The sequence below is a fragment of the Trichoderma gamsii genome (assembly GCF_001481775.2).
Source record: "Trichoderma gamsii strain T6085 chromosome Unknown Scaffold_2.2, whole genome shotgun sequence".
NCBI classification, from domain to species: domain Eukaryota; kingdom Fungi; phylum Ascomycota; class Sordariomycetes; order Hypocreales; family Hypocreaceae; genus Trichoderma; species Trichoderma gamsii.
The window spans coordinates 991841-1008316 of record NW_020171339.1 but is presented as its reverse complement, the minus strand read 5'-3'; the positions used below and the strand labels follow the sequence as shown (position 1 = coordinate 1008316).

The following is a 16476-nucleotide window of genomic DNA, read 5'->3' as shown; positions in this document are numbered from 1 at the left end:
GCTCCGGTCAGCGTGCAGTCGATTCCTGATCTGAGCAGGGCCACAGAAGCTTGCGGGAAGTAACACCGAAAGCAAGCTGAGTGGTGGGACTGGAGGGCGTCCAAGATGCAGCACGATCCATTGGTTCAGCGCCCTGATGAATGAAGAGCTTGGCCGAGAATGAGTGTTTTGGACTGCCCTCAACACATCTATTCAAATTGACTTCCCAACGTATATGGGACAAGGGCTACATTAGCACAAACAGATACAGAGGTATCCCATTCTGGGCTGCAGCTTTGGTACACGTTATCAAATTACCGGCATGGAAAACGACTTTTGTGGCCATATTCGACGCTTCTGCTCTGCAGATCAGGTATAGATGAAGAACATTTTCTTATGTGCCTATATGCTGGAGCCAAAGTTGGTATCAAAAAAAGGTGCATCCGGAGGTAAATGGTTGCTCGATTGACCTTGGCTGCTTTCAGCTCTCTTACATGGAAGACCCAATCGCCTCCCAACTTGAAGCTCGAACAACCACGATGCACATACGCCTGGTTTACTAAAGTGTATAGCCGCATCACAGGGCAGAGAGACACAAAAAGCAAAGCAGCCCGAAGAAGAAGAGAGCAACCGTTGAAACGAAAGGGTGGATATGGCCGCGACTGCTGGCGCATCAATTGGGTTTGCTTCACTTGACGCCGTGGCGATGGCATCTGCTCAGGAATAACATCCTGCATCAGCGAGAGGAGAGAAAGAGCACTGCATGCTGCCTCATGATATTATGAGCCGTCTAGTGGTGTATGTGATACCCCCTCTTGGCTGGATCAGGCTTGGTTTCTTCGTCGGAAATCCTCTCCTAGTCGGAGCTGGCCTTTTTTGCGCCGGTTGCTTGAACATGAGCGACTTGTGCGGCAACAATAAGGCGCTGATAACGACTTTGGCTCATGCTGTTAGAGATGGTGCTGCAAATTCTGCACCATTACTAACGCAGCGAGCGGATAACATTATTGCGCTACTAACGCGACGCGTTCATTGGCCAGGAATCCACTCAGTGCGCTAGCATCAGTCAGCGCTAGCTCGCAAGCGGCTAGCCATTTCAAGGGGAGCATTTCACTTCGGCCTGAAACCAAGCTGCCAATCCAGCGAGGACTCGCAGTCATCCACCTCAACGCGCCTTAGGTAAGACCTGGCTCTCCATTCACTTCACGTCGCCTGCACCTCCTTGCTTTTTGCTGGCCCCCAGGCGACATACCGAATCTGTCTCTATCGCATCGCGACGGCTAGCGAAATCCTCTGCCCTGAGCTTCCGAGCCTTGGGTGCTGCGTGGGTGCCGCTGAGGTGTCTTTCTGTTACTGCATCAGCGCCGATCCGCCCTCTGGAACGAAAATTTCTCTCTTCCAGCACGCGCTCTCACTGCCCCTGCGCTACAAGTCGCCAATAATTTCATAGAAGGACAGGTGTACCGATACCTTTGCGCACACATCCTGCGGTGCCTGGGCGCAAGTATCCATACAACGGCGTCTCTCTTTTTCGCCCTAAATCTCCTGCACCAAGTAGCACCCTTTGCACCGCCCTCGGACCCGTCGCGGGTATCAAAAGGTACGTCCGTTCGCTAGCACTCGCCGCCGCCCGCCGAGGTACCTTGATTAGAGAGTTCTCGCTCCCCCCTCCCTGGGCGCCCGGGTCTCTGCTGGCTTCAGCGCCTCAGCACGCAGGTGGCCCAACAGCCTGCCCGGCCAGGCTGACCTCGCAGCGCCTTGCCTGCTATTGCTAGTGCTACCTGCGCAGCGTCCGCCCAGGAAGCCCCCCCCCAGCCAGCGCCCTTTGTTCGCTGGTCCGTCCTCCGTCTGCCATTTCCCACCCGACACCACACGCACACACACATCCACATACATTCTCTCCGCCAACCCGCGACGCGACTCAACGTTGTCGTCCATCAAACCACCCACTGTGCCGTGTCACGGCCCCGTCTCCGTCCATCCCTGCGCCTATCAATGGGCTCTTGGCCGCCGTGCCTGCTGAATTTGCTGACGTCGCCGCGCACAGCTTGTCGGGCTCATCGCCATGAGCACCTGGATGAACGACGCAGTCCCGAACCACAATGGCAACGGCTTCCCGCACATGAATGACCCCAGCGCCGCCAGTGCCATGATGGACCCGTCCGCCTTCATGGCCAACCCGGGCCAGTTCAACTCTGGCGCCCAGTTTCCCAATCAACAGCAGATGGCTGCTATGCAGAACGGCCCGATGCGCCACGCCTCGCCCGCGGGCTACCAGGCATCCCAGGTCTATCAGACCAATTCTGTTATTCCATCAAAACGCCCGCGGCCCCGTGAGGATTCCATCTCTGGCTCTCCCCGACAGAATCCGGGCATGCTCCCGACGTCGCGCTCCGAAACGCCGCAGCAGCAGAACTTCCCGGGCTTCCAGCCTGGCGCCATGCCTCCGCAGAACGCCGGCCAGTTCTCGCATCTCCAGACCAACGGCTCGGCCAACGCAAGCCCCTCACCCATCATGGGGAACCAAATGCGCCCGGGCAGTGTTCCTCAGAGGGTGGCGACGGCCTCGCCTCATCCGTTTTCCCCAGGCGCCCGGCAGTTTGGTTCTCAGACATCGCCTATTGCCTCGGAGCACGGCACTCCCCAGCCGAACCCTTACATGCAAAACCTTGCCCAAGGTTACAACCCGGCTTTCACGCAATCGCCATCGAATTCGCGTCCGTCACCAAACCCGAACGCCATGGCGGGGAATCCCATGATGGCCCAGCAAATGAATCAGATGGGGCAGCCGATGGGTCAGATGCCAGGTAATGTATATGCTCAGATGCAGCAACAACAGCAGATTCAACAACAACAGCAGCAGCAGCAGCAACAGCAGCAACAACACAACCAGCAGCAACAGCAGCAGCCCTCAGCCCAATCGCAGCAACAGCGGCTGCAGTCCATGCCGGATGGGAAAATGGCTGCGTACCAGATGCGACTCCAACAGCAACTTCAAGGCGGTATGCAAATGCAAGCTCAGATGCAGGCCCAGGGCATAGGGCGCGGAATGATGGGGAAGCAGCCGATGCCCGGTGTGCCGAATGGCCAAGGTCCCCAGGGACAAATGCGACCCCAGCACCGACCTACGGGCAGTGTCAATGCGGAACAATTTATGAAGAACCTCACAACACTTATGCATGCAAAGGGTCTCCCACTAGATCCGAATCCCATGATTGGAGACAGGCCCATTAGCCTGGTGATCCTCTTCCAGGCTGTACAGGCAAAAGGCGGCTCGAAGGCGCTGACCGCTGGGAATAGCTGGGCTGCCCTAGCCCAGATCTTGGGACTTCAAGCGCAAAACCCCAACGTCGTCTTGGCGCTGAGGCAGATTTATGAACGAAATTTACTCAAGTTTGAAGAGGCCTGGGTGGCTCAGCAGAAACAGAGGTTGATGCAGCAACAAGTGAACCTTGCGAATCAGGGCACACCGCAGAAACCAATTCCACAGGGGCAGCCGATGAATCAAGCACAAATGCTGCAAGCGCACCAACAGCAACAGCAACAACAACAACAACAACAACAACAACAGCAGCAGCAGCAGCAGCAGCAGCAGCAGCAGCTTCTTCAGCAGCAGCAACAACAACAACAACAACAACAGCAGCAGCAGCATCAACAACCACAGCCACCACCTCAACCTCATGCGCAACAACACACTCCTGTGAAGCCTGGCCAGCCTGCTGTCAACGGCTTTTCTACTCCGCAGACCCCACAGCAACTTCAGCAACCAAATGCTATACCCGGCCACAACAGAAACAGTCTATCCCGCAGTATCGATGCAGCTGGGCCGAATGATTTTTCAATACCGTCGCCGGCTCACTCAAGAACTGGGAGCATGCCCTTGGGCCCAGGCGATGCCAGGTCGATGGGTATGATGGGTGCTGAGCAGCAGATGCCCCGACTGCCTCCAAAATCCGAGGACTATAACCCTTGTGCACGGGAGCTTTCTACCTATGGTGGTGTCGACCTCCATGCGGCTAATCTATTAGGTGGGGAGCTAGAGCGGTGGAAACCCACCGTCCCACCTGTCAATGACCTCGGCAACATCGACATATCTGCATTAACACGCAGCTTGCAAAGTGGAATTCATGGGGAAGTTCGCCTTGCTTTGGATACGCTTGCGACGGTGTCCCATTCACTGAACCAGGCACATTTCTTGCAGCTACGATATTGCGATGACTTGGTCGATGCACTCATCGACTGTGCGGAAGAGCAGCTCGAGCTATTGACTGAGCACACAGCGGAGGTGTCCGATGACATCCAGCTTACTTCGTACGAGGAAGTTGTCAGGGCATGCCGCATTGAGCGGTTCGCAGTTCGCGATGTGCCTGCTTTCGGGACCGAGGACTATGAGCTTGACAGAGCTGTCGATCGACTAGTGTGTATCTCGACTATCCTACGCAATGTCTCCTTCCCAGGCGAACAGAATGATAACCACAATATGCTTGCTGACGAATCTGTCATCAAGTTCCTTTGTACTGCTATCAGGTACCTCGGCACAAGGACCATGCTTCTTCGCACTCATAACAACACCCTTGACTTCATGAAGGATGTGGTAATCCTCCTTTCCAATATTTCTAGCTCGATCGAAATTCCTGGTCGGGAGCAAGCGTTTTGTCTTTTACAATTCTTGCTGTCATTCGCTCCGATTCCCAGCCCAGTAGTGACCGGTGAAACTCTTTTCTTTAGCAACTACGACCCGAGCGTTCACACATATCTTCCTCACGCTGTCGATGCACTGGCAAAATTGCTTGCTCGTGACGAGCCTAACAGAAGCCACTATAAAAATCTCTTTGCTATTGATGCTACGAACAACCCTCCATACGAACTCCTTACTCGCACCTTTGCGTTGGCAATTTCACCGATACCGGACAAGGTTAAGGAGCGTGATCGACCGACAAGCTTCCCCTCGCTTGTGGAAGTCCGGAAGCCCTATCTTATGCAAGGGCTACTTTCAGCCGAGATTATTGCCTCTCTGGCACCTGGGGCAGAGTCGCACGTTGTGAGGAGCTGGCTGGCCGCGGGCAATGGGCTTGCAAACAACCTCTTCCGTCTCGGCCAAGAGCTGAGTCGTATGTACGAACAACCACAGGCTTTCGGTCGAGGAGCGGGACGGGGTCAACCCAGGAAAGACCCTGAGCTTGTCTACATCTCTGCTCTCGCAGTTACTTTGTTGAGGCGATTGGTAGAAAAGTCAAGAGATCCAAACAACCCTGCTATTGCGGCTGCGGGGGCCTTTTTACCGAACACGCAAACATTGTTGGAAGCCTTATCCATGCAGAGTCCTGAGTGGTCAAAAGAAGGTCTATTACAACATTTGTCAACCATTACGAGCCTAGCAGGTTAAGATTCTGGTTTTGGATGTTTTTGTCTTTCACAAAAGGGTCTTTTCAAAATGAGCATTCGTCGTGGGATGGGCGTCCTTTGGTCTAGAGTGAATAAAAAAGGAGGGAGAGGATGGAGAGACAATGATCAACGTGTAAATGTTACGTATGGGGTTGATAATGTTTGTTTTAGCCGTCCGTCATAATTGCGATGGTGCATGGGTGTTAAATATCAGCGGGCTTGGAAAGGTGGAATTCTCGCGTACTTACCGCGGCGTCTGTGTACATAGGAGTAGGGATGTTACATATTACACTGATACCTCTTTTGGTGGTCTGGATTATTCATTTATTGAATTGTTGTACATATATATGTGGAACCATAAGATGTGGCAGTTACACAAGTGAGCTTCGCCAATGCTCACCCCAACCTCTCTACTCGATGCCATTTTCCCCATTCCTCCACACTGATTTAGAAACCCCGGTCCAGTAGCCATCCTCTGGCCCTGTCGAAATGGTCTCCCTGAAAGAAAAGCACGAGCTGTTAGCAATCATCTCTTCCGGCCTTCTTACTAACTACATGTAGTACGGGCTTTAAAAGTTCCTTACCTTTAATTCTACATGTTGCGTAGTTGGGTTGATCCGTACTTCTTCTCTAGTGATGCCGAGGCTACCGACTAGATCTTCTAATAGCTTTCTTCGATCCCCGTCGATCTTCTTAATCAAGACTACCTGACGAGTGCCACCAGATAACCATCTTCGATATACGGGCAGCTGGACGGAAGGTGTGCGGCGCACTATATATCCCAGGCTAACAAGTTCTTCAGGAGTCTTGGTCGGGGGAGGTACAGGCGCGCGACTCAGTTGCCGCACTTGTGGTGCAATCTTGAGCTTCTGATTGGGATTTTGTCGAGCAGAAACGGATAAGGGCTTGGTTGAGATTGATGCTGCTTGGGTGGTGGATGAGAAGGATTGCCTTGATGCGAAGGAACTGATTTGAGTCTGTGATGCAGGTCGGCAGAGGCCCAAACTCCTCAGAGGAAGCGCTCTAGGAAAAAGGCAGCTCATGGTTGAATGTGGCGATGCGAAAAGCAGTAAAGATATTTGCGATGACTGGGACTTTGCGATAGGCGAAAATCGATCGTCTGGTGGGGATTGATCCCTGTGATGGATTCGGGATTTGAACGAATAGAATGGGAGAAAAAAGAGAGTAATAAGAAAAATACCAGCCAAAGCCAACTGAGATTCAAAGCCGTCGTCTCAATGGCGCATGAAGCTCCTAGTATAGATCGACTGCTGTCTCGCGACTTTGCCTACAGGCTGCTTTTTCAGCCAAAAATCTCGAGATCACATGATGCGAAGCCAAAAGGCAGCTCTTCGCGGAAGTAGCGGCAGAATCTCGGCTAGAAAAAGTTCGATCCCCCACAACCACTTCGTGTATTCGCGAAATTAACCAAAAATCTGCCCCTCCATTTTCGGCGACCTTTTCCCAGATTTAGCGACGAGTTCCTCCTTTTTCAACGACTAAAAGGAACAATCTAGACGCCTTATATCGCCGGGGACCGACTTATTTCTCACTGCGAACTTTTCCTCTACCCACCATGGAGGATATTCTGAAGGCCCTGCCAGCCGATGGCGCGTCAGTCATGGCCAACGTTGCGCCGCATCTGAGCCGTCACCTGCTCTTCCCGCTCATCCAGTTCGAGGGCGACCAGGCCGAGGAGAAGGGCGATTCCGAGCTGGCCAAGAAGATTCTGTCGGGCAAGATCAAGCTGCTGGAGGACACCAACATGACCGACTACGTGGCCACGCTGTACCAAGATCTCCACGGCGTTTCTGAGCCGCCCGCCGAGTACACCAAGAAGCGACAGGATGTGCTGACGCAGCTGGACAAGTACGAGAAGGAGACGGAGCAGATTGCGAACCTCTTGACGCAGGACGAGGTCGTCAATGGCCTTCGAAGCGACAAAGTGGCCAACTTGGAGTTTCTCAAGAACCAGCACGGAGTAGGTGCAACCCAAGGCAGAAACAGACGGGCTGAACTGCATAAAAATCACCTTCTTTCTCAGTTATTGGAAATGCTAAAGATGCATAGGTTACCCTCGAAATGGTGAATGCTCTGTACGATTTCGGACAGTTCCAGTTCCGATGCGGCCAATATGGCCCTGCCGCCGATATGCTCTACCAGTTCCGCGTTCTCTCCACCGACAACGACAAGGTTGCCGCTGCAACCTGGGGAAAGCTTGCTTCCGAAATCCTGTCCACAAACTGGGAGTCTGCCGTTGACGAGCTTAAGAATGTTCGTGAGGGCATCGACACCAGACTCTTCAACAACCCCAGAGCTCAGCTTGACCACCGGACTATGCTTATCCACTGGTCCCTCTTCCCCCTGTTCAACTTCGAGGGTGCCCGCGAGCCCATTCTGGACATGTTCTTCTCTGCCTCCTACATCAACACCATTCAGACCTCTTGCCCCTGGATTCTGCGGTACCTGATTGCTGCCGTCATCACCGGCCGCACACGTGCTCGCAACAGCTCTGTCCAGCAGAAGCAGCTCAAGGACATTGTTCGCTATGTCCGACAGGAGGCCTACGAGTACGCCGACCCCATCACCCAGTTCGTCAACGCCCTTTACATTGCCCACGACTTCGATGCCGCTCGTGAGGCCCTCCGCCTGTCAGAGGAAGTGTGCCGAAGCGACTTCTTCCTGGCTGCATCCACCGATGCGTTTGTCAACGCCGCCCGACACCTCATTTGCGAGAGCTACTGCAAGATCTTCAGCCGCATGAACATTAGGGATCTGAGCGCCAAGCTTGGCCTGAACCCTGATGATGGCGAGAAGTGGATCGTCAACCTGATTCGTGAGACCCGCCTGGATGCCAAGATTGACAGCCAGGATGGCACCGTCATCATGAACCACCCGCCCAACAACGTTTACCAGCAGGTCATCGAGAAGACCAAGGGTGGATTCTTCAGAACGCAAGTCCTGAACGCTGCTGTTTCCAAATAAGCACGGGAAAAAAAATCTACTAGCAGGGTGTATTCGTAAAATATCAGAATAGCAAAACGAACACTTCATCCAACGGTCGATCTTTGTCGAAGAATGGGGGTAGGAAGTGGATTTAAAAAATGATGCTGGGCCTCATTTCATAAACAGTTCCGATTTGAAAAAGCGAGAAGGAAAGGATATTTGGTCACAACGTGGATATATATGGGCTACTGCAGACCAACAAAACCCGGCGATTTTAGATGCAAACATGGCTCTGGTTTGAACAAGGAGAGGGAGGCGGGCAGGCAATCTAAAGTCTAGAAGAGCCAAAAGAAGCGGTAGACTGGCCCTGTTTTATTTTATGTTCATATCTCTCTTTTCTCTCTGGTGATGCGGTTTGCATTGCATGGCGTTTATTCGGATAAAACAGGGACAGGGAGGATGTCATCTTGAGAGGGAGACGAGGGAGGGAGGGCAAGAGATGTAATGAAAAACTAAGTTTATTGTGCAAATGATGAAAAGAAACTTGAAATCACTGTTGCTCTTTGAGAAACCACTCCCAAATAATGTAAAAATCTCGGCAAATTTCCTCTAGTTCTTTGGAAGTTTGCTCTCATAGAGGCCCTACTGACATTAGAGCCCCCAGGAATAATGCGGCGTCTGATCCTTCATCATCAACCGGATTATGCCGGTCTTGCAGGCTTCGTATAAGGCACGATACCAGAAGTTATTGCGATAAGTGGCTCCCTCCGACGACGTCATCTAAAATCATTAGTGCTGCTCATAAGGGATTAAACACACCGTGATATCCAGCAACCCAGTTTTATCATCTAGCACTCCAGTTATGAGATAAAGAGACTACATCTCCTACTACTGTTATTTGCTTATCTATCTAGCAGTTGTGTATATAACATGCGGACTGGCTGCCTTGTTGCGCTACAGCTAGGGTGTTGTATGGTGAAATTTGGGTGCTTATTAACTTGTCCCTATTTAAATCACCGCATCACCTACTCAGCGTGCTGAAAAGACAGGTCCATTATTTAGTTTGGTGCATGCCACTGACTCTATATGTATCTATATGACATCTCAGTAGTGTTCGTAGTACTCATCATAAGTCATTATGTAGTAAACTTAAGACAGCCCCGACAAAGAAATAGCCCTTCCCCTTTCATATGCCGCCTGTTTACTGCTCATGCTGTCGGGCCGCCATCCACACTTTTCCCTTGAGAGCCTCAATGGCACTATCTCTCATCCACCAAATGCCCTCGGCTTTTTCATCCTCCTTTTCTTCCTGTTCTGGAGTAGCACCATCTCTCGACCCATGATGAGGCGTAGCCGGCTTGATGGTACTCTGACTATCCGATATAGCGGCTGCTGCTGATGAGGCCTGGCGGAGATTATCTCGAGCATCGCCCCATTCAAACAGCAGTCTTGCACCTTCAAGGCGCTCTCTATCACCGCCCTCCATGATACCTCGCTCCATTTCAAGCCTCGCGTCGACGGCGGTTCCAATTGAACCCTGTTCTTCATCACCTGTATCTAGCAGGGCGGCTTTCTCAGCATAGCTCAAGTCCTGCAAAGCACTCAAGTTGAGCACCCATCCCAGCGGGTTATCGCCTTTTCCATCTTCGCCGAGTGCCCTCAACGTGGAAGCGAATGTGCCTTCGCGCGGCGGTCTCCTGCGAAGATAGAGTGTCTGCGTCTGCGCAAATGATTCTCTGAGCTCGTCATTGGAGAAGTCGAGCTCGACGTCCCAGAATTGCGGCCCACCGGCTGTGGTTACGCTGGATATTTGATCGAGAGGAGGGAGCAGGCATGGAGTGGTTCTGTGCAGCACTGACTCTATGGAAGAGCTGCCTCGCATTCTAATATGCACAGGCACGGATACGGGCTGTCCCGTGACGGCATCTTTGGCAACAAGACAACGTTGCTCAGCTGCAAGGACCCAGAAATGTCTAAATGCCTGAAGATGCGATCGATTGTCCATAACATTAACCGGGAAAATCGGGTAAAAGGCCACCAATAAGGCTGCTATTGCTTTATTGCTTGATCCAAAGGTAGTTGTTCCACAGCCGAGGAATAATGCTCCAATGGCAAGATGAGCAGCAAGGTGCGAACCATATGGCGTATCGGGGTCATCTCTGCCATGCAAAGCTCGAAGTCGACGGAGAACAGCAATGTCGCCTGTGCCAGCCATGACGATAGAGCAAGAGACTGCAAGGATATCTTGGCACATTCGGGCGTTTGTCCTGGCCAGCTCTTCGTCATATAGCGGAGCTGCGTCTGGATGCATTCTCGGAGTTGCTGGAAGTCCAGTGATGCGCATAAACTGATCCAAATAATGCAATAGTAAGTCTCGCACTTTGGGAGAGGCACTTCCAGCGAAACGCAGAGAAATAGAAAAGCAGAGACCCGTCAGAATGCTGAAAAAGGGCAAGTCAGAGGATCTTAGCTTGGATGTATTGCTTAATTTATGGCGTGAGCGGTAAGCAGCGGGAAGATTCTTTTGAATCCAACTAAATGTTGGTTCAATCTGGGACCAAAGAATAAGATTTCTCGTCATAGTTCGGAGGAGGAGAATGTCGGGGCGGACGTAGTCAAATTGAAGTACCGAGTCGGGAACATCAATCTTGCGTGCTACAATCTGATCCTCTGACTTCATGAAAATGAGTGCAATGGCCATAACTGCGCCAGCTGAGGCTCGATCCAAGACATGTACAATCTCGACGTTTTTAGTCGCAGTGGCGTGCGTGATGAGTTTCTCGGTGAGTCGCATATCTTGTAAGCCCCTGAGGTCATTTCCCTTGCCAAGGTTGATGAAACCAAGAGCAAAGCCGGCCGCAAGACGGTAGCATTCACTCCTCAGCGGCTCCTCTTCATCCTCATCCTCGACGTGCTCAATCTCGGAGAGCATTATCTCGCTCATGCGTCGATGCTGGCTGCCACAATACAAGAGACCAATTCCCATGATGCCAGACGTTTGGGTGAGAGGCGAAAGATTAAGTTCCGCAGCCCCGCGTGGAAGCATACGTGTGGCATGTACAGACAGTAGACGGGTTATGAGAGAGTCCATGGTGCCCATGTACGACGCGGCGAGGCCTAGCAACAGGCCAATGGAGGTCATGGTATGCTTTGGCGTCAGGTACTTGAAAGCCACCCACTTTGCGACATCTTTGAGGTGCCCATTCAGCCCCAAGGCTAAAAGGAACCCAGCGTGGCGATTGCTGAGATCTTGTCCCGGCTTGTTGTACAAGATCCACGAAGTGTCAATGCCCTTTGCTTGTGGAGAAATTGCCAACCCTGCTGCAACACCTTGATGGAAAAATCCCCAGCATACCTTCTCTTCTGTGAATAGCGCCTTGTCCACACCTACAGTGACATTGTTTGGCTTTACAACGCAGTTCAGGTTGAAACCACCAATATGGAATTTTTGAGTGATGAGAGGAAAGCGTAGGCTAAAGTAGAGTAATCCTCTTCCTGCTGGAATAGCCAGAGTTCCAGTGGCGATCCGGGAAACCAGCTCTTTTTGCTTTTCCAGATACTCATGGTCAGGCAAGCCTGGGTCTTGGGCTAGACTCACAATCCTTGGTTTGTGAGTAGCAAGCAAGTCTCGGGCTTCTTGAAGGCGGCGATCATCCTTGAAAAGCGCTCGGATAACTGATTGGCGTTCAGTTCCTTCGCCTTCATCGTAGCCTTGACTATTAGTTTGCTCGACGCTTTCGCAGAGCAACTTGTATTCCCAGCTTGCAGTATGTGTGGGTATCTAGGCATACTATTAGCAACATAATTAAGAAAGATTGGCATAATGATAGCTGCTCACCAAGATATTCGACATGGCCGGGCGAGGGCGTTTAGTGGATGTGAGAATCAGACTAATATCGGTTCTCTTTACCAACTCTAACATCTCATCCGACCACGAAGAGGGAGGGTGTGGTTGACAGAGCGCTATGGCATCTTGAAGAGGTATTAGTATAGCTTCTGGGAGAGTTCCGAGGACATGGCCCGTCAGACCGCAGTCTTTCATCGCTTCGACCATTTGCCCTGCTGTGGCATTGGGTTTTACAAGACTGAAGAAACGCTTGAATATCAAGGTTCGGGGAAGGATGGAGTCCCAGCGGTTGTCAATTATATTGTCTGGCTCAGATAACTGCGTTGCAGCATAGAATATATCTGCTGGAGTGACATAGTGTTGGCCGCGAAGTCCTACAAAGCAGGATTGAATCCATTCTAGTATATCTGGCCTGTCTGGCGGTTCAGGAATTGGAGATTTCAAGCGAAGTTCTCGAAGGTCAAGCTTGTTAGTTTATTCCATTAGATCTAGCAGAAAAGAAGGAGATCGTACCGTGGTCATGACGTGGATCAATGTCCTCTTGTATTCCTAGCTCGTAAAAAGATGAAAATGTGTCCCATTTCAGCCATCTTGCAATCTGACACAAGATGACTCGGAAATCAGCCCGGCCAGAGGTTTGGTACTCAGCAGACATAATATTGAGCTTCTGTTCTTCTGATAACAAGTGCAAAGCCATGAAGATATCCACTGCGACTCTGCGCTTGTATTCAGAGTTCCTGCCAAGGGAAGTTGGGAGGTATCCAGAAGGGCCCAAAGCAGTTATCCCGACTGTTGAGCTCATATACTCTTTGGCAAGAGCAACATGCCTGGAAATGAATTTGGCGCCAAGACCTTGAGCACCGCTTTGAGATGAGGCTTCTTCCACATCATCTTCTAGTACCCATTGCCATCCGCGATTAATCATCCATGACGGACAGCCGAGAGAATTTGCAGTCTCCCCCTTTTCTAGAGCTTTCCAATCATCGGAATCTCGAATGGATGCGTAAGAGCCAGAAGGAATCCTCCGCTTCCGAACCGGGAGCCTCTCTGAAGGCGGATTTCGGAGTTCTTGCCGGTCTAAATTGAGGAATAATGCCAGGAGCAAGGTAGTCAACGCAGACCATTCTACATTGGTATCGGCTTTGCCTTGGCTATAGAGCCACTGCATGGTGTGAAGCCATCCAGTATGGATCCGCTCTCCTAGTGAATCTGCTAAGACGCTTCTGCAGACATTGAGAATATCAGACACGGGACTGCTAGATGGCCGCAGCTGGATTTTCAACTGATGCAAGCGCCCTTGGGTGTCAACAACGTCAACAATTCCGCGATGTCTAGGGTGGCAAACGCCGACAATGCTGCCATTGGTGAGATCTATAATTTCGCTCTTTCGTTGCCTTATATCTCTGTCAACTGCCCTCCCGCGGAACTGTAAACTTTTTGTATCATCGACAAAAAGGAGAGAAATTGAGAGCTTGGTCATGTCGCTCCATGGCGCCTGAGCGCTCAGCTCATGTCGGCCATCCATAGATTCGGATAGAACAAGAATGGCGGATTGATTTCCATCCACAATTTTGCATGAATCAACGACATTCTGCGCCCTCTTGAAATCACCCGGCAAAATAGTGATAATGGTGTGCGGCGACTCCCCTCTCTCAGGGTTTACCGTAGCGTCAGGCTTTTGCTGCAGTTTGAGAGGGAAGGTTACCATTTGAAGGCGTTTCTCTACAGTCTCTTGAATCCCGATAAGCAACTGGCCCGCTTGGCAGTCATTCGTAGCAAACGGAGGAGCCGCAAGGATGAAAACTTTGGGCTGGTTTCGAGCTGCGCCGCTAGATGCTGAATAATGAACGGTTGAACTATCTATCGGGATGATGTGGATTTTGCTGAAGAGCATTTCGTGTTGCAGCCCATCGAATTCGCGATCATCAAGCCGTATGTTGTGAACACGATCCTCCAAGCCACCATCCAGCGGAGCTTCCAGCAAACTGCTAAGGCTATGATGGCCCTGGTGAATAAAAGAGGCACTAGAGCGGCCATGGTGACCAAGAGAGTCATGTCGTTTTGAAGAGGCGCTCCCCAGAATCGAAGACTGGTCAGGGAATATGATCCTGTCGTAAGAGGCCGAGAGGTCTGCGCGGGCCAGCATTGAACTCAGCCTACGTGAGCTCCTCCGCCCTACTCCAAAGCTATCCATATCCTGCCTCTCTAGCGATGATACCAAATCCAATGGTTTTTCAACCTTTTCGCTCTTCCGTGGCCGTTTCCCGGGAAGCGGTGCTCCAAAGCTATCTCGATGATTTGCTTGCACAGGGGTCGATGTACCACTGGCGAAGCCTGGCTGCATAGAGCTCCGTCGTCGTGACGCTCTTGTGCCAGAAGATTTGTGACGTTTTATAAAGTGGTCTTGGTGATCCAGATAGGCCAGTCTCCAGATCGTATAGGCATTAGCCTCACGATTGATAGTGACTCCCAATATTAAAGACTCGTATGGATGCTTGGGGGAAGTGCCAGGGATGACAACTTTCTCAATATGGAGCAGCTCCTCGCAAGGATCAAGGAAGCCATGTTTCTTTGAAGATTTATTTCTACCTCTTCTTGTCGAAGTTGGGTTTTCGGAATCTGTTACCACAAGCCCAATATCCAACATTGGATCAGTGAGGGCTACGAGTCGAGGCCAATGGGGTTCGGGTTGTTCCAATGGCGCATCCCACATGTTTTCCAGTGTCATATTCAATCCCACTGGCAGCGACCTTGGGTTGCCAAGACTCTCCATGGAGAAAGCGGTTTGTTGGGAGCCCTGCAATGCAGTCAACTGAGACGAAACAAAGGAGTTGGGCGGGACTCGAGGAAACTTTAGGGAAATTGGCGCCAGATTTTCCGCCTTTTGCTTTGTCTGGATAAGAACTCCAACAGGGGCAGCACATGCTGATTCGACTTCGAACGGCATGTGGACTACGTGGCTTGTCCCTGACAGCATGTAGATGTGAGCCTGGGTTTTGAGAAAGACCACCAGACCCTTTTCTAGGGCCATGGGATGGCGATCCCCAGCACCGGAGGAGTTGCGACCACTGCTCCCATCCCCAGAAACCGGAAAATATGTGAGAAGAGCTTGCGTGATGGCCTCTTTTTCAAGGTCGAATTTGAATGTTTTGCGGAAGAGTCCTCCACGAGACCACACAACACACGTCTCAGTCGTGAGCAGCTCGTCCTCTATCTGCGCTCCATCTCTGTCATCAATGAAGATATCCCAGGCGTAAGATGAAGCAGGCGGGTCCTTGGGAAGCAGCTGTTCGTCAATGGCATGCCTGAGCCCTGCCGGTTGATGCAGGCCCAGAGATTGAACAGTCGCCATATCGAACAAGGATGAGCTCCATAAGCCCGTTGAGAAAAGCGTCGTGCTTCAATATTGCCGCCCACTTAGTGTTTGTCGGATCCTAGCCGAGGCATCATCTCTCGTTCAGAGAATCACAGCTAAATGCGTGGCAGATACAGGCTATCATGCGAGGATGGTTGTGCTTCTCTCTGTTGGTGATGAGACATCTGGAAGTACCGAAATATTCGCGTGTCGGCGCGTGGCTGGCGGTGCAGCATAGGGCAGCTAAGCTCTAGTGGGGTCAGCTGCGACTGGTAGCATCCCACAGGGCACTTGGGCATTGTAGCAGCGGCACCAAATAGCGGCCATAGCTGCCTCAGCTGGCACTAATGCACCTTTAAGGCACTGATAGCTCGTGACGTCGACGGCCAACACAGCTCCCGTCAGGTACCAAAGCTGCGGAGTACTGCTGTCTGCATAGCATCCTCATCACCACCGCCTGGGTTCTTTTGTTTTCCTTTCCACCCTGTCGAGCGGCGGCCGTGTGCTGCATGCTCTGATACCTGAATTCGAGCCTCACTAGCGATCCCTCTGGTACCCAGAATGACATATGCGCAATCGCCATCATGACAGGACAGCCGCCCCAGCAGCTTGATGGGCAGCAACCCCAGCCAGAGCTCTCTGATGCGCACAACGTGAGCTCCACGCCAGCCAAAAAGACAGAAGACGAACACAGCGCGCAGACAAATGCTCCTGGAGCATCAGAAGATGGAAAATCAGAAGACGAGCCGACTGGAGAGACAGGAGAAAGTGTCGAGGGACCGACGACTAAGGGAGATGGCGGTGACGAAGACGGCGAGCGAAGCAGCAAGGTAGAGCGCAAAGATGGAGAGGTTATAGACGTCGATGCCGACAACAATAAAGGAGCTGAAGGAGCTGAAGCTGAGGAGGAAGAAGAAGAAGAAGATGAGGAGGAGGAGGAGGAGGAGGAGGAGGAGAGGAGGAG

At 51.7% G+C, this 16476-nt stretch overlaps 4 protein-coding genes across 4 annotated transcripts in view; 3 read left to right on the top strand and 1 right to left on the bottom strand.

Moving 5' to 3' along the window:
- Positions 1–2044: 2044 nt before the first annotated feature.
- Positions 2045–5365, top strand: TGAM01_v200832 (hypothetical protein; the record flags this gene model as incomplete). Its single annotated transcript, XM_024548632.1, has 2 exons — positions 2045–3408; positions 3772–5365. The coding sequence occupies 2 exons, from the start codon at positions 2045–2047 to the stop codon at positions 5363–5365; spliced, it is 2958 nt and encodes a 985-aa protein (XP_024406643.1).
- A 1575-nt stretch (positions 5366–6940) lies between these two features.
- TGAM01_v200831 (eukaryotic translation initiation factor 3 subunit E) lies at positions 6941–8349 on the top strand (the record flags this gene model as incomplete). The annotated part of the gene is made up of 2 exons (XM_018808924.2): positions 6941–7345; positions 7435–8349. 2 exons carry the CDS (start codon positions 6941–6943, stop codon positions 8347–8349), a joined length of 1320 nt encoding a protein of 439 aa, XP_018657914.2.
- A 1162-nt stretch (positions 8350–9511) lies between these two features.
- On the bottom strand, positions 9512–15509 carry TGAM01_v200830 (anaphase-promoting complex subunit 1; the record flags this gene model as incomplete). The annotated part of the gene is made up of 3 exons (XM_024548631.1): positions 9512–12091; positions 12149–12609; positions 12671–15509. The coding sequence occupies 3 exons, from the start codon at positions 15507–15509 to the stop codon at positions 9512–9514; spliced, it is 5880 nt and encodes a 1959-aa protein (XP_024406642.1).
- A 587-nt stretch (positions 15510–16096) lies between these two features.
- The window catches only part of TGAM01_v200829 (hypothetical protein), a gene marked incomplete at both ends in the record, with an annotated part of 4332 nt that continues 3952 nt past the window's right edge, over positions 16097–16476 (top strand). Inside the window, one exon of the mRNA XM_024548630.1 lies at positions 16097–16342. Within this exon, the coding sequence (XP_024406641.1) occupies positions 16097–16342 (246 nt within the window). The remainder of the gene's footprint in view (positions 16343–16476) is intronic.